Consider the following 20,880-nt stretch of genomic DNA (forward strand, 5'->3'; position numbering starts at 1 on the left):
CACCCTTGAATCAAATCCTTAAAGATCAAGTCACCAACTGGAAGAAGAGCCCATCAATCTTGAAGATCATACCGTTGACCAAACTGCTCAGGTGTGAATTAGAAAGATTGAACAAAGCAACAAGTCGTCACCTTCACCTCGTGCCTGCTTGCCATGTGTTCGAGTCAACCTTCAAGAATCAAGCCTTAACGGCCCTTGAAGAAGCTTCCAGCCAATTCAAGATTAAGCCTCGATGGCCCTTGAGAAAATCACAAGTCCGATTCAAGATCAAGTGTCTACCACCATTGAATCAAATCCAGTTCAAGAATAAGTTGTGGAAAGTCAACAATTGGAGGAAACCAGAAAATCCTCCAACCCAGTTCAAGAATAAGCTGTGGAAAGTCAACAATTGGAGGAATCCAGAAAGTCCTCCAATCCAGTTCAAGATCAAAGCTGTGGAAAGTCAACAAGTGCAACAAAATACGTGCCGATTCATCCACTACCAAAGCCAAGGATCATCTACCACATGAAACTCCTTGTGGTCCAATTTCAACCTTCAAGATCAAGCCTCGACGGCCCTTGAAGAAATCTCAAGACAGCCTCAACGGCCCTTGAAGAAATCTCCAGCCCAATTCAAGATCAAGCCTCGATGGCCATTGGATCGACATCTACAATAAGGGACTTCAAAACGCATCTCCTACACGTGACAAGCACATGTATACGACGTGCCTTGAAGTGGGGGCATTTGTAGACATCGAAATTTTGGTAAATAAATGTTGACCGATAAATCAAAGTGTCAACGCTCATGTATTACATAAATTTTACACGTAGCGTGTGGCTCAACGAAAATTGAAATGAGTTAGAAAAGTCATCAAATAGGACACGTGTCAACACCTGGCAGAAACGACTTATTTCATCTGGAATATTATATTCAAAATTAGGCATTGGAAAATTCTATAAATACAAGCCCATTTCATTCATTTGGGGGGGGACCAAAATCATTAGGCAAAACTCTTGAAGCTCCGAAGCTCTGAAACTCCGAAGCTCTCAAGCATCCAGGTCCCCGAAGAATCAAGAAAGCGTTCTTCGTTCATCGTTCATCCTAAGATCAAGCCCCAACGGCCCTTTGGATCAACAATCATCCGCCAATTCAAGATCAAGCCCCGACGGCCCTTGAAGAAAGTGTTCCTCATTCTTCGTTCATCGTTCTTCCAAGATCAAGCCCCAACGGCCCCTTGGATCAACCATCCACCAATTCAAGATCAAGCCCCGACGGCCCTTGAAGAAAGCACCATCGTTCATCATCCGTTCATCCAAGATCAAGCCCCAACGGCCCTTTGGATCAACAAACGTCGACAAATCCACACATCCAACCGTTCTTCAAGATTAAGCCCAAAAGCACTTGAAGATCTGTTCATCACTGTTCTTCAAGATCAAGCCCAAAAGCCCTTGGAGATCCGTTCATCACTGTTCTTCAAAGATTAAGCCCAAAAGCCCCTTTGAAGATCCGCTCAAATCCACCTTCAAGATCAAGTCCACGGCCCTTGAAGAACGTTCATCCTTAGATCAAGCCCAACGGCCCTTTGGATCAATCACACATCCACAAATACACACCTTACGGAGATCGAATCAGAGGATCAAAATAGAGAGAGATTGTAACCCAAAATCATCAAATACAAATATTTGTTTGTGCACGTTGTTCTTGTCTCTTTCGTTTCAGGAATTTTCCGTGTTCACAGAGGTGTCTGCATCATTTTGCGTGTTAGAAACCCGCCCCTTTTTGTGTCCACGGAATCCACATTGTTTTGGCATGCCTAGAACCAGTCTTGTTTTTCGTGCGCAAGGTTGGCCTCAATTTGTGCGATGTATCTCACCTCAATTTACGTGCTCAAAGCTTGCCTAGTTTTGCGTGCCAGAAGCCTATCCTTTTTTCTTGTGAACAGGGCTTGTGTTATTTTGTGTGTCATGGTTCGTCTCGTTTCACGTGTGTCGAGCCCGCCTAACATCCACGTTTTCTGACAAAAATGCAAATTTTTTATTTTCACAAAATATTTTTCCTGAGCATTAAGTTAAATTTTATAAGTAATTTGGAAGCAGTTTTACAGTTTATTGAACAATAAATGTATATTAGTAGAATATTTGAGTTGCAAACTAAAGAAATAAGTGAAAAATTATAGTAGTGAGGCCTAAAACATTGTCAAATGGGGTTCTACAGTCAATAATCTCAACAGAAAATCTCACCTTAATTTTCAAAACTCCATAGTGAGGTGAAGGTGAAAATAAATTAGATTGAAAGGTGATTTATGTACGGATTTGTAAAATCGACTGAAAATTATGAGAATGTATATATGGATTTAGCTCATGTTTGTTTATTGCAATCCAAGTTACGAACATATAATAATTAACTACTACTCAGAACACCAAAACAATTCATTTATTGTTATTCTGAGAAAAAGCATGTTGCAGGAAGGATTTGTTTAATGAAGACTCTGCCGATAAAAAATTAAAAGTCGAACCTGGAGTACGATTTTTTCCTCTTATATTTTCATCTCATTCTCTCTCCTTCTCTTACATATTATTTTTCATCTTATTATTTCTATAAAAAAATCAATATAAGATGTTGGTGTGGCTAAATCATAACTGTTCAAATAGAAAAGAAAAGAAGGGAAGAGAGAATAGGAGAGGAAAGAATCCTCCTTCCCTCGCCACATTAGCGTTGTTGAGGAAAGAGCACGCAAAAGCAAAAGATGGTGAAATAGGTACCCCCCCTTTGCAAACAAAAAGAAGGGTTAAATTGTACCCGCGGGTAATAGTGCCCGTTTACAAACTGCAAATGCCACGAAAACAATGCCGGTTGTATTCCGAAACAAAACACATTGTTCATTTGAAGGGAAGAACATGATACACAAGATTTCCGATCGCGGTTGGCCACCGGCAAACAGAATTCACTTTCTTGAGACAGGAATTCGAAATCGTTTGTTAGGCTGATGTTGTTAGAAAATCCATAAACATATGATTTCACAACAGCAATGGATCAAAAAGGGTATAACTTCAGTTTCATTTCACTTGTTTTTTTTTTATTTTTTATTTTATCTCTAGTATTACAAGCAATCAGTCCACCAGAACCAATCTCTGATACTCTTCACCGGAGATGGCTGCTTCCATGATGCGATCCGGGCGGATTTCCCCATCATTATCCATGAACATCTTGATCAAGTTCTTGGAGAATCCGCTCAAGAATGCCACCCCAGGTTGGTTCGAAGGCGCAGGCGTAGCCTCCGAGTGCCTCAGATTCCAAAACACTATCTGTGGCACCGCGTTCCCATAACCTCTCTCTTCAAACTTCCTTTTAATTGCCTCGTAATCGGTCTCCCAATCGTTCCCTGTAGCCGAGGATTCATCGAACTCCATGTCGCTGAACACAAACACCCTTTTTATCATGTCCTCCGGCTTCAAGTTCCCCTTCACAGCCACCTCGAGAAGCAAATCAAACACCTTTTGGAAATTGGTGTTGTCCCCCCAATCCATGTCTCTCATGAAGGCACACTTGGCCCGGAGATCATCCCCTTCGATCAAATGCAGCTTAGGCGACGCGCTGAAAGTGATAACCTTTCCTTTCCATGGATCTGCACTCAATTCCGACAACAGAAGCCCCAAAGCTACAGACACGTCCATCGGGTCTCCGTTCATGCTTCCGGAGACATCACAAACCGCCAAGGAATTCCTCAACTTCCCCTGCTTCAACAAGTCATCCACCATTCTCTTCCACTGAAGCTCAGCCACTTGACACCCCCCATCGTCTTGAACCCGATCCTCATCATCGCTATCCATGTATCTATACACCATATAACTATCAATATTCAGAGAGGCTATGATCTCGTGCGGAAGCAGAGCACCCGCCGCAATGGTGGACTTACCAGCTTTCACATCGGCCAAATACTTTCCGAACCGCTCGCGATCATGCTTCAAGAACTTGTCCTTGTAAAGCTTCATGGCCACGGAAGCCACCCGATTGTAGGGAATCAACCCCCATTGAGTGGCGGACATATAAACCTCCGGCAACTCCAACGCCTTCCTCAAGGGCACCAACACCTCCTTTCTCAGCCTATCACGAACCCTGTACGCGTAATGCTCCTCCTCCAATTCCTGATACTCAATGCAAGATTCTCGCGAGAAAACCTTCTTTGCGATGCATTCGCAGATAAGAGTTGCCCGATCGAACGAGGAGTCAATTGAAGGGCACCACTTCGCGGCAAGGCTGATCTTCTTGGGCTGTTTATCCGAATTCAAGTGCTCAATGTCGGATTTCAAGCACTCCGCGAAGAGATCCGAAACCCTTTCGTGCAAGAATTGGTAATCCGGGTCGCGCTGGTACCTCTCAACCGCCTTCTTCGCCATGGCCAGAAACTTCTCCTTCCTCGAAGCCCTCACATTCTCCTTTTCCAATCGTGCCCTCTCCGCTCCGGTCAATTTTTTCACTTTCGGTACCCGAGGCTCCTTGGGCTTCTCGGTCTTTGTGCGCTTAAACCTCCCCCTGCTCAGTACACCCACCACGCTGCTCTTCCTCTCCAACCACTGGCTCTTCTGGATCGCCCTCACGTTCGGACCTTCTAGAAGCCGGTAAAGAATCTCCGGCAGGTCCTTAAAGTACCCAAACTCCGCGAAAGAGAAGAGATTGCCGGCTAGGGTTTTGGGGTGGTGGTTGTGGAGCCAAATCGCAGCCGTGTAGAAGTTCTGCTTGTCAGACTTTCCGGTGCCGCGCACGCCTCGGAGGTTGCAGATTAGTTTGAGGGTGGTTAGGGCGTCGTGGGACCAAGCCAACGGGAGCTGTTGATTGAGGTAGGATGCCGGGGTGTCGGGCACGACGTGGAAGAAGAGATCGAGGCAGGGGTTGCCTGAGGAGACGAAGGTGGGTGCGCCGTTCTCGGTGAAGCCCATCGGGGGTCTGACGGTGGTGGCTTCGCCGTAGTAATCGGCGTCAACTGGATAGCTGGAATCGGATTTAGGGGAATTTTTGAGCTCCGGAGGACCAAGAAGAAGACTTGGAGGAGCCATTGACTTGGTGATCGGGAAGTTGTTACTTAGGCACGAAGTTAGGGTTTTTGATATGCCCTTTTTTTTATACAGGGAAATTGTTACTTAGGCACCAAGTAATTTCTTAGGTGTTTGGGATACAGTTAATATTGCCAGCTGGATTTTACAAAGACCTGCAAAAAAGATCATTTGAGATTTTGTTTCGTTTTCAGAGAGTTGTTTTTTAAACTACTTTAATCTATGAAAATAAAATTATTGATTGACGTCGCGTTTGAAAAGTGTGTAATTCGTTGAAAACTAAAATCTATTATCCACGACATGCGGCTAATTGATTTGTATTTGCATCACTTGGAATCATGTCTCCGTTTGAATGAAGAATACTTGAAATTACTCAGACAATGAGCCGAAAATTTTGAGCCGTATATAAAATCGAACTCGCATAAACTATTGTGCAAATCCTCAGTAGTTACATTAGTTACATTGGCATGTCTTGCAAATTGTAATATTACAGATCTGGGAAGCAACTGGCCTGGCTATGTACACTTCAACCCTAGAGATGAATGCCATGAACAGTGCTTAACAGTGGCAGAGCCATACGTGAATGAGATTTGATCATACAAGCATATATGCACGAGAGTATGTGTGCGATTTTGCTCGTCAATCGACAGTTCTTTTTCCGCTCTCAGTTCGCCAGAATTGGAATGCCGCAGAGTGCAGGAGCATGTTTCCCCTCTTTGAAGACAAGGTTTCCTCTTACAAATGTGGCTGCAACTCTTCCAGATAACTTGGTCCCCAAGTATGCTGAAATGCCCTATACATGGAAAAGGTAACACGTGAGAGTAAAACACTTGCTCAACGCGATGAACTCCGAATTAGGTTGAATGGATAGAGGTTCTTAAAAATGTGATCAAGGAATATTGTATGTACCGGATGTTTAACATGGGTGGGAAATTCATCATCGAGGTCAAACTCCACATCCGGATCCCATACTGCGATATCAGCATGGTTCCCGACTGCAATTGCCCCCTGAAAATTGGAATTCAATTGGTGACGAGACATAAATCGGCTTTGAAATTCTAGTTTTCTTGATGCATATATGAAAATACACGCGTCTGCATGAAAGTTGGCTAAAACAAAGCAATTTTTCCTATGCTGTAAAACCAAACTTCAGATTTGAGCAGGAAAAACTGGTGACAATTTCACCTTCAATTTTTGTCCAGCAAGCCTGGCCGGCCTTTCGCTCCACCATAAAGCTAACTGTTGTAATGTCACTCCATATTTCTTGCCATATGACCATGTCACAGGAAGAACAAACTCCAGATGTCCCCCCCGAAAACAATGTCAGTTAGTTCTGAAACAATGCAACTTTTTACATTTAAGGCAAAAATATGCCAACCTTCAATGATGATATGCCACCCCAAGCCCTCAAAAAGTCTCCGTCGTTGAGAAGCTTAAGTTCTGGCACAGTTGGTGAGTGATCAGAGCTTAGCATGTCAACATGTCCGTCCTGAAACAAAACATTGAAAACCAAATCAAACCAATTTGACAGTAGATAGCAACCTTGCTTGCTTAAATTAGAGTAGTTTGGAAAAATCGCTTTGTAAGGGGGCAGGGAAACAGAGCATGATTACATACCAACAAAGCCTCCCACAGTTTTTCCTTGTTGGCTGCATTGCGGATGGGTGGAGAACACTTGAAACGTGTATCTCCATCGCGAATCTCTTCTGCTGAGAAAGCTAAGTAGTGGGGGCACGTCTCAATAGTTAGACCATCACCACCACTTTTCGCTTCCTGTGATAATGCAGAAAAAGGCGGTTGCATTGCTTAACCTGGACAGAATTAAGAAACTAGATAACCACACTTGTAAAAGACTATACCTTAATAAGATCTAACGAAGAGCGTGCGTCTGACAAGTGAACGATGTGAAGATGAGCTCCTTCTGCCAGGCCACCAATTCTCGTGTCCTTTGTCAAGGTCAAGAGATCCCTAATTGCTGCCTCTTCCCTGATTCCGAAACAGAGGCAAAAAAAAAAACAATTTTAGTGAGGGAAACTGCAATATCAAAAAGGATTTGGAATTTGAAATTCAAGCCATTGGAGCGACCGATATCTTACCAAGACGGTGGCCTGGTCTTGAGATATGTCAAATAAGAACGAGGATCGTTACTACCACCTTCAACTCCCAAGTCGCTTTTGAGCTCTTGTGCTTTCTCTGCATGTACAAGTAAAGGCCTTCTGTATTTTGCTAGTACAGATAGTCCCTCCTAAGGAACAAGTAATTGAAAAGAACGCAGATTTTTTAAAAGACATCAGAACTGCGCAAACAACGTTTCATCTCATGAAGCCAACAGATGCAGCGATACAATAAACAAATAACACGACAATTATTTGATTTTAATTAAACTGCAAGGCAAATTAGATGTTTTATGTGATAGTGGAAGGGATGAGTCTCATGGAACAAACCTTAATGTGACTGGCATTTGTCATAGGAAAGTCGTTAATCCCGGATGGACACATGAAAGACTACAAAAACAGACGTTGAAAAATTCATCAGAAGAGACAATTTCCGGATAGAACACTGTTTCCTAATGCAAGAAAACAGAAAAACTGGTCCACATTCGATCGACACAAACCAATTATCAAACTCAGAAATTTCTTAACACCTAAAGACACAAGAGTCTGAATTAATTGCTAAGACCCTTACTTGTAACACAAGAAATATAATGGAACAGATATCTCTCTACGCACAGATTTCACTACTTGAACATTACCTTTAGACCAAGAACACCGGCATCTAAGAGATCCTCGAGAGCAGATGCGTTGAAAGCATTTTCAGGAACAAGACCTCCCCAAAAACCTGTTCACAATGTATGTAAATTTATACCAGTTCTAAAAAAAATTTAGTATAATTGTATCCCCAACGTATAGCTTCAAGTTCTTACCAACATCAACGTAAATTCTGCTCTTCGCTGCCTTAATCTTGAGTTCCAAGGTCTCTCTAGAGACGGTTGATGGCTCACTATTTAGAGGCATGTCAACCAATGTTGTTATCCCGCCTGCAAGAAAAGTAATCCATTATCGATTTCAAACAATCCACGAAAACACAAGAACGGAGCAGAGTTATAAAGGCATACCAGCAGCAGCGGCTTTTATTCCTGATGGAAATCCTTCCCATTCAGCTCTTCCAGGATCATCGAGATGTGCGTGCCTGAATCAATGCAATCAACGCGTTTAAGCTCCAATCAAAAACCCGATGAAGAAATAGATCGAGAAGACGAAATTAAATGTCATAACTTACACATCAATCAAGCCAGGCATGACAACAGCCTCTCCATAAACCATCACATTCTCCAGCTTGATTTTCCCATGCTTTTCCTCTTCTTTAACAATGGAGGCAATCTTCCCATCCTTTATCTCAACTGTTCATTCACACATTTCATAAACGAAAACTAAATTATAATTTGGTGTGATATTGCGTGCTCGCCTCCTTCCACACGAGTTGAATTCCCTTCCCCGTAAATTAGTATAGTTTAGAATATCGTCTTACCTGCTCCGGAAATGACCCCTTGAGGTGTCACAATGCGCTTGCTGGCGATCCAATAATGTTGGAAAGGAAGCAGGCTGCAACTTTTCCGATATTGCTGTAAAGTAGAAAGATCGATCGAACTCCATTAGCATGGCATTTAACTTCTCACTCTATTACGGCACTAAAAGTTCAATGCATAACAAAAGATGAAATATTTTGTGTCACGTGACTCAAAAACGAGCTCGTTTCTAAGTGCTTTTAAAATGGTTGGAACCCAAAAACATTTTATCTAAAAACTCTTTCAATCATTTTAAAAACAATTAAAAACGAGTCCGAATACATACTTGACACTGTTCAACTAATTTTACATCACGAACATGATAATTTTTCTCATTTATACGATAAACAGTATGACACAAACATAACATAAATATAAAAGCTCATTTAGATGTGCTTTTGAAATGGTTGAAACCATTTTGATGAAAATGTTTTTACAACTAATCATTAATAAATATCCAAATAAATGATATATCATCTTATTCGATGCCACAAGGTTGCAAAAACCATATAAATCATAAATTAAAAAAATTAGTTTAGATCAATAAATAATATCAATTCAACAAAATAATAAACATTAAAACAAAGTATCTACAAAAAAATAGTGTTTGGTTGGCGAGAAAATGCAGAGAAAAGGAAGAAAATTTAATCTAATTCGACCTTTTCCAGTATTAACAGAAAACCAATAACTTAATAAGATTTTTACATCATTAGAATCGGTAAAAAATACATAAATACAACCCAACGAAATAAACAAATGAAAAATGGGAAAAAAATCGAATTAATCTGCATGAAAAAAGAGGTTAATTTTGTCATCAGACCTGGGAGGGAAACTGGAAATGGAAAAATACTACGAAAGAAGCGATTAATGTCAGCAGCGGCAGAATCCTCCATTTTTATCTCTCACTCCACTGATTCTGACTGCAAAACACACTCTCTCTCTCTCTCTCTCTCTCTGTTCTTTTTCTTTCTCTTCGCTCTATTTATGCAGTTTAATGGACCAACGGGAGCTCTTGGTTTTTAGTTAGACGGTGATGGGCGATGTACTATCCGTCTTCCTTTCACAAAGTAAAAATTTCTCCTTTGGACTGTCCGTGTGCTGGGAGAGATTTTTCAGCATGATCGATACACGGGATGATATATTATGTGTTACTGAACAAATTGTGGAATATATATGCTAAAAAGTTAACAACTTAAAAAATAAAATTTTACACCATTCATATTAAAACACGTAATATACTATTTGTGTTCCCGTTACAACTACAAATTTATCGGGTGCTTGGTGATGTTATCGATTCCCTGTAAGGTTCAAGAACCCGGGAGAGATTCCAGAATCTTTGATTCCTTCCCAACAAGTGGGCTTTGTCGTAGCATGCGTTGGGTACCTGTATCCTTCTGATTTTTTTTTTAATGAGGATAAATAATGACAAGACACGGTTATTTATTTTTCTCAAAAGTTTTTAATTAATTCGGTCAATTTTCTCTTCTACCGTAGAGATTCTCTTGAAAACAAAATTAATTTGGTCAATTTAGTTAGACGTAGTTTTATCATTTCGGTCATTATCGTTTAAGTTAAATATTAATAAGAGAAATGCAAAGTAGGCTTTTTAAAAAATAAATCTCTTTACAAACTCTATCACTTTATGCTTTTTTACATAATATTTTATAGTATTTACACAAAAATTAATTTTTAACTACCCCAAGTGGCAGAGAGTTCAGCCTCACTTTTAAAGAGTTTTCTTACTATTTCTGTATTAATAATGTTTGTTGACGGCATATACAAAGTATTATACTTTATAGTTATGGAGTTTTAACTAAACACTCACAGTACTGTTCACTCTTAACGAAAATGATATTTTTACTTTAAAAAGTCACTCATAGTACTATTCACTTACAACACATTTGTCATTTTGATTAAAACTCAAAGTTTTCAAGCTATTTTCATTAGTTTTTCTTTATAGTTAATGTCAAATTAGTTTAATTAGACAAATGAGATAAAAGTTGTTAATTAACCGATTCATAAATAAGTATTATATCTTTATCTTCATTTTCATCCACATAAATATACACTATTCTTTCTCTCTTTTTCTCACTTCATGATAATTGCGTTTTGACTTCATGATATTTTGTAATACGTGACATTTCACTGAAATATAAATAAGTTAAGGTTTGTTTGGAAGTACTTTTAAAATGATTGAAAACGCTTTAAAAATATACTTTTGGGTTCCACAAGCACTTGAAGTGTTTTCTTTGCAAGAACTAGTGAAATGCTTTTTATAGAAAGCATTTTAAGCGTTTTTCCAAGATTTACTTACATTTTTACTAAAATTTATTTTAAAAGTATTTACACCATAAATGTTTTGAACCATTTTAAAAGTATTTTTAGACAAATTCTTAGTATTCGTGAGGCATTGTTAGTTAACTTTGTGTTAAAATAGAATGAAATCGTCTTTTAAGATTAGTAGTAAAATGTGGCTTTCGATCTAATTGTGGCATTTTTGGTTCTTACACAAGTTCCATTTGGATTGTGATTGTTTGAGCTTTTTGTGTGCAATGGTATTTGCGATATTGACTAATATATGAACATTTTCACATATAAAGAATGTACATATTGACACGCACAAACCAAATACAACTAAGATTTCATTATGTATTGGAAGAAATCCTAGAAAGAAATGATACGGTGCTGAATAAGTTAAAAATAAATGTTATTGACGTGCTAAAAAGACATCATTTGAAACAACGAATGTCATCTACGTTGGATGCCTTGATTCGATTATGGTTCATGACGATATACATTGGTTGCTCAAACAATTGTACTCGTAGCTCTCCATTCCCTGTCTTTTGATTCGCAACTTTCAATAGCAAAATTCTCGAACAAATGAGTTATATAAAAAAAGTCTTCATACATTTCTCCCACACAAAAATATAAGGAAAAAATTATACCTTAAAAAGCGCGTGATGATTTTATAGAAGTACCAATAACTATCTTTTTAATAACTTATTTCATTAATCGAGGATTTTAGGTTTAACAACCAACTATTAACAAAAGATTTATTATGTTTGGATTAGTCTATTACACATCTTTTATGCGTTTTAGTTTAGTCACGTGGCATTACTACAAAAGTTGGTAAGCTGCTACCACACCAGATTCTCATCTGCTTTAAGAATCCACATTAACTCTCCAATCGGATATCTCTTTTTGGTTTAATCGTGCAATTAGTCGTGATAAAAGGAAGTCTTGGGATCTCATGTACCATCTTAATTGTATGTAAGTTCTTATCCATTTAAACACCGAACCTGTCTCCTAGCCACTTTTTGAGCCGGTTCAGCGGTTCACGCCCTTTCAGTCTAAGTCAAACAACAAAATCACCCTCGAATACCTTTCAAATTACAAAATCACCCTCGAATACCTTTCCCCATTTTCCCACCGCTCCATTTCCACTGAGCAAGGTTCTGATCAGAGACCGAGGGAAAGAAGAAGAAGAAGAAGAAGATGATACCGCATCGATGGGGGTCTCCGTGCGGCAACCAATGCACGCACAAGTACGCAGCGCTTATGCAGATTCCATGTAAACCCATTGTCCTCCTCACTCTCTCTGACATTTTGCTTCCTTTGATTTCCTTAATTTCTTTTGATTTTCGTTTTCGTTTACTAATTTTATTTTATTTTTGCTCTAATTTTGGACATTTCGCTTGTTTTCACGCTCGAAATGATACTGATATCAAAATTATCGCGCTGTTTATGTTAAATATCGTGTTGGGTAATTCACGTCGTTGAGTGGATTGCAGAATTTTTCGACCCCTAATTTTGATTCCTGTATTTTGTACGATCAATTTTGACGAATGTTTCGTTTGTTATTACGGAAATTTCCCGGTAAATTGGGGTTTGAATCGTTTGATTAATGATTGCTTTAGGTACACGCAAGCACCGGAATTCCAGTTTGAATAGTGATCAAATATTGATTGTTTAAAACCTTGATTTATTACCCTCGATCATTGTATGGTTTTCTTGTAGGGAGAGTATTTTGCAAAAAAGGGTGCGATGCGGATGGAGAAACTTGGGAAGAATGTGAGTATTAATTTGTTCTTCAATTCAGTTTTCGTATGAACATACATAATTCGATGAGAATCTATGTTCGGTTTTGTTCTTTCTCCATTTTGAATTTCCCTTTTGTCACCTTGATGTTTTCGGACACATTACTAAAATGGTGTTTCTAAGAACCCGTTGGCTGCCCATAGAGTAGACTTTGTTTATGCTGTGGGAAGTTTCCCATCTGCATTAACTTTTGGTTTGTGCATTAACTTCGCTCTTATGATATCTGTATCTGAAACTTGATATGGAAGTAGACTATTGGTTTAAAGAGTTAGTACGCTACTAGATACAAGTATGGTTTCGTACTTAAGTAATTCAAGTGATATAGCGAGTAGATATAATACAGGCTTGGAGGAGTGCAATGAGATATGCTATAAGGATCCTGTCTTAAAGGACCAACAATGGAGTGCTTGCATTGACCGTTCTCCCGGAGTTGACAGGTACTCAGAGGTATGTATCCCCTCTACAGCTTCTTCTTAGCATGCTAAGGCGTACGTTGAGCAGCGAGTAACATTTTGTGAAAATATAAGCACATGGTCATGTTTATTAAATCTATATGTCCTCCTGCATCAAATCAAGTCCAAAGGTTGCGGGTGGTAGTGTCAGTGTCATTCACTATAGTAGCCTCTGGACTCTCAATTTCTTTTAATTTTTAATTTTTTGGTATTTGGTATGCATTATGCAGAGGCAAAGTAACTTGTAAATTTTAAACTTATTGTGTTATAACTGACATTTTTAATGATTCCGACTGACCGAGTATTATAATTGTATTTAAGGTGAAAAGTAGGAAAGTGTAAACTTAACTTATGTTTATATTTACACCCTTCATCGAACAGTCTCTGTATGTCGAAAGATTCATATGGTTGCATATCATCCTCGTCCTAAAGCATGGTTCTGATCCGATGCACATTTTTTCAGATGAGTTATTGCTGATCCAATTCTATGTGCAGGAGTGTTTTCATGCTTGCGTATCTGGTTGCGGTTTCAAGGTTAGTCCGTTCTCAACCCGGTGAAGTTCTGGTTACATTTTATCTAGGATGAATATTTAGAAAGTTATAACGTTCCTCGATCTTGCAGTTTGATAAAACTCCAGACATAGCTGATAAAGTTCGTCCAAACAGGCCGGCTAAGCCTCCCCCTGTTGAAAAGCCCACCGCACCACCTGCTGAATCCACGGCAACAGCCGAAGACATACTTGGCACTTCTGCATAGTGAGAGAAAAAGAATGAGGATCCTCAAATCGTATTTGTTCATTGTATATCGTGCGGTCATAAATTATTTTAAATACTTTTATTTAAAATTAAATATAAATAGTATCTATCGAACCTGACCGCACGATATACAATGAACGATCACGATTTGAGGATGATCCCTAGGATCATCACAAAGAGGATCCGGAGAGGATCCTCCTGGAGAGAAAAACCTAACTATACTACAAAATGGATAACTTTAGTTAGTTGCAGGATTTATTATTCTTTTTCCTCGTCCTTACGCATCGACTAACATTCGGGCTTCCAGATTTTTTGACAGTAAAAACACGATGGAAATGTTATTTGTAGACTGGATTCTCATTCTGTTGTACTGGAGTTGGAGACGATTTAATTGTTATCGATACATTTGCAAGTTCAATGCTCGGAGAAATGTTTGAGAAAATAAATTAGTCAACAAAGAAATTTCTCCCTTCTATAACGTTCTACTTCCAACCTGGACCTCTATTTCTTGCTTCCAATTAGATGTAGCAAGTTATTCACTCTAATTCAATCCTATTAGCAACCAACGAGGCGTTAAGGCATATAAATAACGCGGTGTGTTTAGCGGTGTCACATTGAAAAAAAATGAAGCATTGGGTTTGCACATAAAGTAGCGTTCTCTTCTGGTTGAGCCTAATTGTAATGGTTAAAGCGAGCTCTCATTTGACTTGTCACTGCACTTTAAAATTAAACTAGTCTCTTGCCACACGCATACGAGTGTGGTAATTGACTATTTTTTGTTATTTTTTTAGTTTTAAAATATTTTAACATATTCTTTAATAAATACTTTTTTAAATAATAATTTTTGGTATTACGAAAGCTTTGCCATTTTGTTTTATTAATATTTTCACTAAATTTTGGTGAAAAAAATAAGAAAAATGAGTTCAGCATCTCTCAGAAAAAAAGCTACCAGACTCACAAACATGTCGGAAAAACTAGAAACGTACCAGAAAGTGATCCAAGACGGTCTCCGGCGCTCTTCAATCGTCGGAGAATATCACAAACACGACGTCGCTTCGTCGGCCTTCAATCACACTCACACTGAAACACACAGAAGAGTGCAAGAAACACAATCTCCGATTTGTACCCTTGAATTTAATTTCAATCTTCAAACTCCGATTTATTTGAATTTTATTTATTTGAAGAACAAAGATGCCTCAGGTGAGGATCATAGCGAAGAATTTCATGGACATGGTGGCCACCCTGCCCGCCATGAAGCTCGACAAGCTCTACGAAAATGCTTTCGTCTGCGAAGCAATTCTCAGGTCTCCACCTTTTCCGCTCTTCTTACTTCAATCTTTCTTCGCTTTCGCAATGTCGAGTTTTAGCTTTATTTGCTCGTCGATTTTCTGGTTAATTTCTTGTTTTTGTTTGTTGATTGAGTGCATATGGAAGCAGCCTGTAGCTGCAATTTTCGGGTCTCGATCTTCTTTCGCATTGTGGCACATTAGCTTTGATTACTGATTTGTTTTTGGGTTATTTTGCGTTTTGTGTTATGTGATTAGTGCATATGAACGAGCCGAGCCTGTAATATTTAGTGATAATCATACAGGTTGAATTTTCAGGTTTCGGGTTGCTTTCGCAATGTCACGTATTAGTCTTGTCTACTTGTTTATTTGGGTTGTTTTTTAGCTTAGTGCTAATCATAGAGCTGCAATCTACAGGTCACTGCCACCGCTAGCCAAGAAATACGTCTTGCAAATGCTATCCATTGAAGTTCCGGTGACTGCCAAGTCAATGGAGGAGTGGGTGCTTCCTGATGGGGTCTCAAAGCATAGAGTTGCAATTGATCGCCTGATTCAATTGAGAATATTTACAGAAACTGTGGACAGGTGATCCGAGCTTTCTTTTATGGTTTTCCAGAACAACGTTTTGAATTTGATGCTGGGTGATATCATTTTTTTTTATATTGTTTTCATTTTTGACTTTATGACAGGAAGAGGGAAGCAACTTACACCGTAAATCCTATATTTCAGACTAATCTCAAGAAGCTTTTGGTACATGGGTGAGTATTGTGTCCTGTACTTGCTACTATTTGTATGTATATGAGGTTTGGGTATCAAAGTAATTACAAGATAGTGGGTTTTGCATTATGTATAGGGTTCAGTCATGCAGAAGTTTCAGGGTCTCCGTTCATTAGTTCACTTTAGCTACAATTTCTTATTCTCCAAACTGTGATCGAAACAGAGAGTTAGTTTTAGGATTATAACTCCATATTTTTGGATACTGCAGTGTAGTTTTGCCAAGAGAACCAATGCCTTCAAATATCACAGTGAGGCTCCCTAGCTTGGAGGATCTTGAAGCTTTTGCCCTAGAACAATGGGAGGTGCAGGATTCATCCTTGCATCTATTACCTTTTTGAATTTATGATTGTGTTTTCAGATCTTTTGTCTGCCTTTTGTGTACTGCGGTGACTATGATATAGTTGCATATATTATCATTTATTTCGTATTGTGAAGTTTATAATTTAGGTTTGCCCTTCTTTATGACTTGCTGTCATGTAATGCCAGTGTTTCTTGCTGCAACTTATCAACTCATCTCAAATTGAAAGGCCATCGAACATCAGTTCGTCTATGATGAAAACTTTCCAGCGAGGTCTTTTGTGTCAAAGGTCCTTACTTTTGTTATTACTTTTTCCTGCTACACAAGCCTGTCTTTCTTTTGCACATATGAAAAGTTTAACATTGTATCTCATATCTGATGTCAGGGTTTTCCATTATCTGTTTGTACAGGGATAGAGAAGCTCCGAGATTAACTGAAAGTGGTTTCCAGTTCTTGGTATGCAACAAACTGCTTCAACTGCTTGCACACATTATGTTTGATTTTTCTTAATTCTTACTGGGTTATATTTCTACCATGTGAACACCACAGTTGATAGATACAAATGCGCAACTATGGTACATCATTAGAGAGTATATCTCTAACTCGGAGGTATGGATTCATGAAATTGTTGGTTGTTGGTTCCTTTCCAGACCATTAACCTGATATTTTTTGCTTGTTATAACTCTGTACGCTGACCTTCTATCAAGGTTCCAAGTAGTTTATCAAGTACTAGAAAAGCTAAATTTAGAACTGATTTGTGATCAAATGTTGCAGAATTGGTCTGCAGGTTTATCTTTCCAGGGCATAGATTCATATTGAAAACCAAATCTCTTATTCTGTTTGTGTTCCTATGATGAAATAAGGAAAATTTTACCTAATTTGTTTCATTGCACACTTGAGTTAGAAGTTGAACGTACATTGTGACTATGTTGTCTGTGATGTTGACAGTTATCCTACACTAATTTATTGAGATGAAATGAAGGTGCAACTTAAGTTTTTCTTCACACTAGCTGTGTTCTTGAGTTTCATCTTATATCTGGTCTCTCCTCACCTTTTTTCTTTGGTGCAGGAGCGTGGGTTAGATTCTGCAGATTTGATTTCATTCCTGCTAGAACTTAGTTTTCATGTTACAGGCGAGGTATTAGTTATATGCTCTTTATACATGACTATTCTCTTGCAGTAACATATGCTTTATTGAATTTCCACTAGTTTTTTTTCTGGCTACTAGTTTTTTCCGACTGGAATATAAATAGTGCTGCAGTAAAGAAGAACTTTTCATAGTTTTCAATTCATTATTTCTTTGTAGAAAAGTGTTTTCTTCCACACGGGAAGTTTCTACCTGGAATTTATCTCTGACATCTTGATTCTATTCTCTTTTTTGTGTGTTAGGCATATAACATAAATACATTGAATGAGAGGCAGAAGAATATAGTCAAGCATCTTGCAGATTTGGGGCTGATCAAACTTCAGCAGGTTATACTTATGTTATTTATTTTTGGTATAACATTTTGCTAATAATTTCCCAGATGATAGTTTAACCATGTCCTAACCTCAAGTTTTACATTGCTGTCTTTTTGTGTACTTATCCAGGGAAGGAAAGACAGTTGGTTTATACCTACTAAATTAGCTACTAATCTTTCAGTTAGCTTGACAGACTCATCATCGAGGAAACAGGTAGGTTATTTGTACTCATTCTAGCTTTGTCTCTAAGTGGTTATTCTGCAACTGATTCCTAATCACCAAGAAAACCGATGTGCATTCCATATGTGCTACTTATGAATTTTTTACTCACTTTTTTGTTCAGGGATTTGTTGTTGTAGAAACAAACTTCAGACTCTATGCCTACTCAACATCTAACTTACATTGTGAAATTTTACGTCTTTTCTCAAGGTATGCTGACCAATTTGTCGATCAACTGTCTTGTACAGTTTGCAGTTTCTGTTTTCTTTTACTCATGAGACATGTGAAAGAATCATTGCATGCTGTTCAGATATTATTTTCTATCCGTTTAATTATGGCCTAGACATTACTGAAAGCACAAAGAGATGTATATTTTATTTTCTGATACATATAAGAAAGATGGTAGAAGAAAATCAAGAGAAGCTTTTGTGTGTATATATAAGGTTTTAATAATATGCATCTATAAAACACTTCCATGGTTGCATTTTTTGCAAAGAACAAAGACTTATAAATTCAGTTTTGGATCTCCTGCCTCTGAATTTTCTCATCCTAGGGTCAGGCTGGACCTTTCCGTTATTAAGGGGGAGAGGTAGCATTTGGCTGCAATGGGCGGTGTCGTTGTTTTGGTTGTGTTGGTATCTGAGTTCTTCTTGTTCTTGTTAATTGCTGACTTCTGAGTTAAGTTTTTATTTATATTCTTACTAGAATTTCTTCTTCTACTCTGTGCAGGGTAGAATATCAACTTCCAAACCTTATTGTTGGAGCAATAACAAAAGAAAGTTTGTATAGTGCTTTTGAAAATGGCATTACTGCAGATCAGGCAAATATTGGCTTTTCGTTACTCTACTTTTAGTTTTCAGTATAAGTCTATGTACTTTTGGCTATGCTTTTTCCTTCTCCTCAAGTTGTCTGAGAGTCGTGGAAAAACGATGGTGTACTTAGTTGAGATAACTGCCCAGGTGATAACTGCCTCAATTCTTGTACGACAAATGAGTAGAAAGATGGAGCCTTCTCGGGATGTTCTGCTTCACAAGCTTAAGAATTAAGATGTTCTTCTGAAATTGTCTTTTGTGGCTTTTTCTCCGTTTGAGCTCTTATTCTTCCTTATGGGAAAGATTTTAGATGACCTTCATTTTAGTTGCTAAGGTTTCTTTGCTGTTTAGGGGTATTTCAAGCTTTCAATGTTCTTGGTTTAATGAGCGTATATTCCCCGTGTGCTTATGGAAAAGGCTTCAATTGCTAGCACCTTTCTTTCTGTACGCACACACATGCACATCCTCCCAAGTCACATGGGAGAAAAGGGCTGCTGAAACTGTTTCCGGAATGCTGGAAGTCTAAATTTTTTGATTTTTTTTTTTTTTTTGCAGATAATTTCTTTTCTTCAGCAAAATGCACATCCACGTGTTGCAGAGAGAGTACCATCTGTACCTGAGAATGTCACAGATCAGGTTTGATCCTTCTCTATCTTCATGTTTGAATTCAGCAAGATATTCGAGAGTTCAATTTGCCTGACCCCAATCAAGAAAAAATGTCCAATATCAAGCTCAGCTATGTTCTTATATAAACATAACGAGCTCTTTGAATTGGATAGTTATTATTATGTTATGTTGCAAGGGACTTCCATGCATGTTGGTATTCTGACGTTTTCAAATTCACCCGCATCTGACAGATTAGGCTGTGGGAAACAGATCTGAATAGGGTTGAGATGACTCTAGCTTATTATTACGATGAATTTCCAACCAGGGTGACAATCCGCTTACCAAAATTGATGTCTGTATTTATTTATTTTTGTGTGTTTTATGATTTTTCTAAGATTTCTCTGTTAAAACTGCCAGGATCTCCTTGAGGGTACTTCTGACTTCGCGCGAGGCTATAATGCTTTGCTATGGGAGGAGCCAGATTCGAAAAAGATGCGTTTAGTGGTCAAGGCAGAAAACCACACGCACATGAAAGAATATCTTAGCCGTCAAAGACAATAGGTCCGCTATCAGCTCTTCACAGCTCAACACGATCATATCCTGGCAAACCTTGCTTGCACAGTCATACCTTTCGGAAGTATTAACGTTATCAGAAAACGAGGCAGAGATCTATTCTGTTGCAATCGGATGGTTGGCATGTTGCGGCGAACAATCGCAAGATGAATGCAGTATTCTGGTAATTTTGGCTGAATATATCTAAACACTACTAGGAGATGAAATATGCCGTGTATCGAAACACGGCAAAACGGATGAGTAAATTTGAAAAATTGGAAGAGAAAAGAAGTCATTTCCCTGCTTGTATTAACAGACAGATTATGATCATTCAATTTTGCTTTCCAGTCATTTCCAAATCATGTGTTATTTATTGGGAAGGTTCTAACGTTGTGTTTAGAATTTCGCCGGTAAATATTTTTTTTGATATCGCAATGTACATAATTCGGTTGAATGTACGGTTAACGTGATTTACGAACCATTTTGTGGGAAGTCCGAGGCTCGATTCTTCTCAGCATGACGTCTTCCAATATCCTTGTATTAATGACATGATTTGTAGCCAAGTGTAGTTGCCGAATGCATGCAATGTTCTCGACCTGTGCACCTAAACATTAAATTCATCTATCCGTAATTTGGTTGTTTAATTTAATAGGGCGATACTCAAAACTACTCTAATGTACAGAGGGAGGTTTGGACTTGTGTGCAAGAGACTTACATTGTCTTGACCGAATGAGGATCCTCTCTGGACTCTCTTTGTGAGGATCTCGGGATCTTCCAATCACATCCGTTCATCGTATATCGTACGATCAAAAATCATTGTAAATCTTTTTATTTAAAATTAAATATAAACAGTACTTGACAAAAACTAGCTGCACAATGTACGATGAACGGATGTGATTGAAGGATTACCGAAATCCTTACAAGGACGATCCTGAGAGGATCCTCATTCGTCTTGACCAATCATCTT

The 20,880-nt window shown here is 38.5% G+C and overlaps 4 protein-coding genes across 5 annotated transcripts; 2 read left to right on the plus strand and 2 right to left on the minus strand.

Annotated features, from left to right (window-relative positions):
* Positions 1–3,009: 3,009 nt before the first annotated feature.
* Positions 3,010–5,137, minus strand: LOC103446423 (uncharacterized). The gene has a single exon (XM_008385530.4). It carries the CDS (start codon positions 5,032–5,034, stop codon positions 3,091–3,093), a length of 1,944 nt encoding a protein of 647 aa, XP_008383752.1. The 5' UTR covers positions 5,035–5,137; the 3' UTR covers positions 3,010–3,090.
* Positions 5,138–5,426: 289 nt separating this feature from the next.
* Positions 5,427–9,536, minus strand: LOC103446543 (allantoinase). The gene is made up of 14 exons (XM_070806547.1): positions 9,417–9,536; positions 8,560–8,653; positions 8,311–8,431; positions 8,147–8,220; positions 7,955–8,068; positions 7,784–7,869; positions 7,476–7,535; positions 7,128–7,276; positions 6,891–7,017; positions 6,649–6,804; positions 6,410–6,520; positions 6,217–6,327; positions 5,941–6,039; positions 5,427–5,824 (listed from the first exon to the last, which is right to left on the minus strand). The coding sequence occupies exons 3-14, from the start codon at positions 8,352–8,354 to the stop codon at positions 5,696–5,698; spliced, it is 1,260 nt and encodes a 419-aa protein (XP_070662648.1). The 5' UTR covers positions 8,355–8,431; positions 8,560–8,653; positions 9,417–9,536; the 3' UTR covers positions 5,427–5,695.
* Positions 9,537–11,989: 2,453 nt separating this feature from the next.
* Positions 11,990–14,320, plus strand: LOC103446425 (uncharacterized). Its single transcript, XM_008385531.4, has 5 exons — positions 11,990–12,167; positions 12,614–12,667; positions 13,038–13,141; positions 13,642–13,680; positions 13,769–14,320. The coding sequence occupies exons 1-5, from the start codon at positions 12,092–12,094 to the stop codon at positions 13,901–13,903; spliced, it is 408 nt and encodes a 135-aa protein (XP_008383753.1). The 5' UTR covers positions 11,990–12,091; the 3' UTR covers positions 13,904–14,320.
* Positions 14,321–14,799: 479 nt separating this feature from the next.
* LOC103446426 (general transcription and DNA repair factor IIH subunit TFB2) lies at positions 14,800–20,272 on the plus strand. 2 transcript variants are annotated; one of them, XM_008385532.4, is made up of 15 exons: positions 14,800–15,206; positions 15,606–15,773; positions 15,878–15,946; positions 16,174–16,267; positions 16,452–16,552; positions 16,674–16,719; positions 16,813–16,872; positions 17,333–17,401; positions 17,653–17,736; positions 17,854–17,937; positions 18,068–18,153; positions 18,673–18,763; positions 19,311–19,391; positions 19,613–19,687; positions 19,779–20,272. In XM_008385532.4, exons 1-15 carry the CDS (start codon positions 15,094–15,096, stop codon positions 19,920–19,922), a joined length of 1,365 nt encoding a protein of 454 aa, XP_008383754.1. In that variant the 5' UTR covers positions 14,800–15,093; the 3' UTR covers positions 19,923–20,272. The 2 variants fall into 2 exon arrangements, with proteins under 2 accessions (XP_008383754.1, XP_028966217.1); XM_029110384.2 differs by lacking the exon at positions 19,613–19,687.
* The last annotated feature ends 608 nt before the right edge of the window (positions 20,273–20,880 follow it).

The sequence above is a fragment of the Malus domestica genome, chromosome 10 (genome assembly GCF_042453785.1).
Source record: "Malus domestica chromosome 10, GDT2T_hap1".
NCBI lineage: Eukaryota > Viridiplantae > Streptophyta > Magnoliopsida > Rosales > Rosaceae > Malus > Malus domestica.

Excerpts from the sequence above, each read along its gene's own strand:
- LOC103446426 (XM_008385532.4), top strand. The coding sequence starts at position 15,094 with ATGCCTCAGGTGAGGATCATAGCGAAGAATTTCATGGACATGGTGGCC. Across the intron at positions 15,207-15,605 it reads GTCTGCGAAGCAATTCTCAG|GTCACTGCCACCGCTAGCCA; the intron begins GTCTCCACCTTT and ends TGCAATCTACAG. Across the intron at positions 16,268-16,451 it reads TTGCCCTAGAACAATGGGAG|TGTTTCTTGCTGCAACTTAT; the intron begins GTGCAGGATTCA and ends ATGTAATGCCAG.
- LOC103446543 (XM_070806547.1), bottom strand. The coding sequence starts at position 8,354 with ATGGTTTATGGAGAGGCTGTTGTCATGCCTGGCTTGATTGATGT. Across the intron at positions 6,805-6,890 it reads CTTCGTTAGATCTTATTAAG|GAAGCGAAAAGTGGTGGTGA; the intron begins GTATAGTCTTTT and ends GCATTATCACAG. Across the intron at positions 6,328-6,409 it reads GTGGCATATCATCATTGAAG|TTTGTTCTTCCTGTGACATG; the intron begins GTTGGCATATTT and ends GGACATCTGGAG.
- LOC103446425 (XM_008385531.4), top strand. The coding sequence starts at position 12,092 with ATGATACCGCATCGATGGGGGTCTCCGTGCGGCAACCAATGCACGCAC. Across the intron at positions 13,142-13,641 it reads GAGTTGACAGGTACTCAGAG|GAGTGTTTTCATGCTTGCGT; the intron begins GTATGTATCCCC and ends TTCTATGTGCAG. Across the intron at positions 13,681-13,768 it reads TATCTGGTTGCGGTTTCAAG|TTTGATAAAACTCCAGACAT; the intron begins GTTAGTCCGTTC and ends TCGATCTTGCAG.
- LOC103446423 (XM_008385530.4), bottom strand. The coding sequence starts at position 5,034 with ATGGCTCCTCCAAGTCTTCTTCTTGGTCCTCCGGAGCTCAAAAATTCC.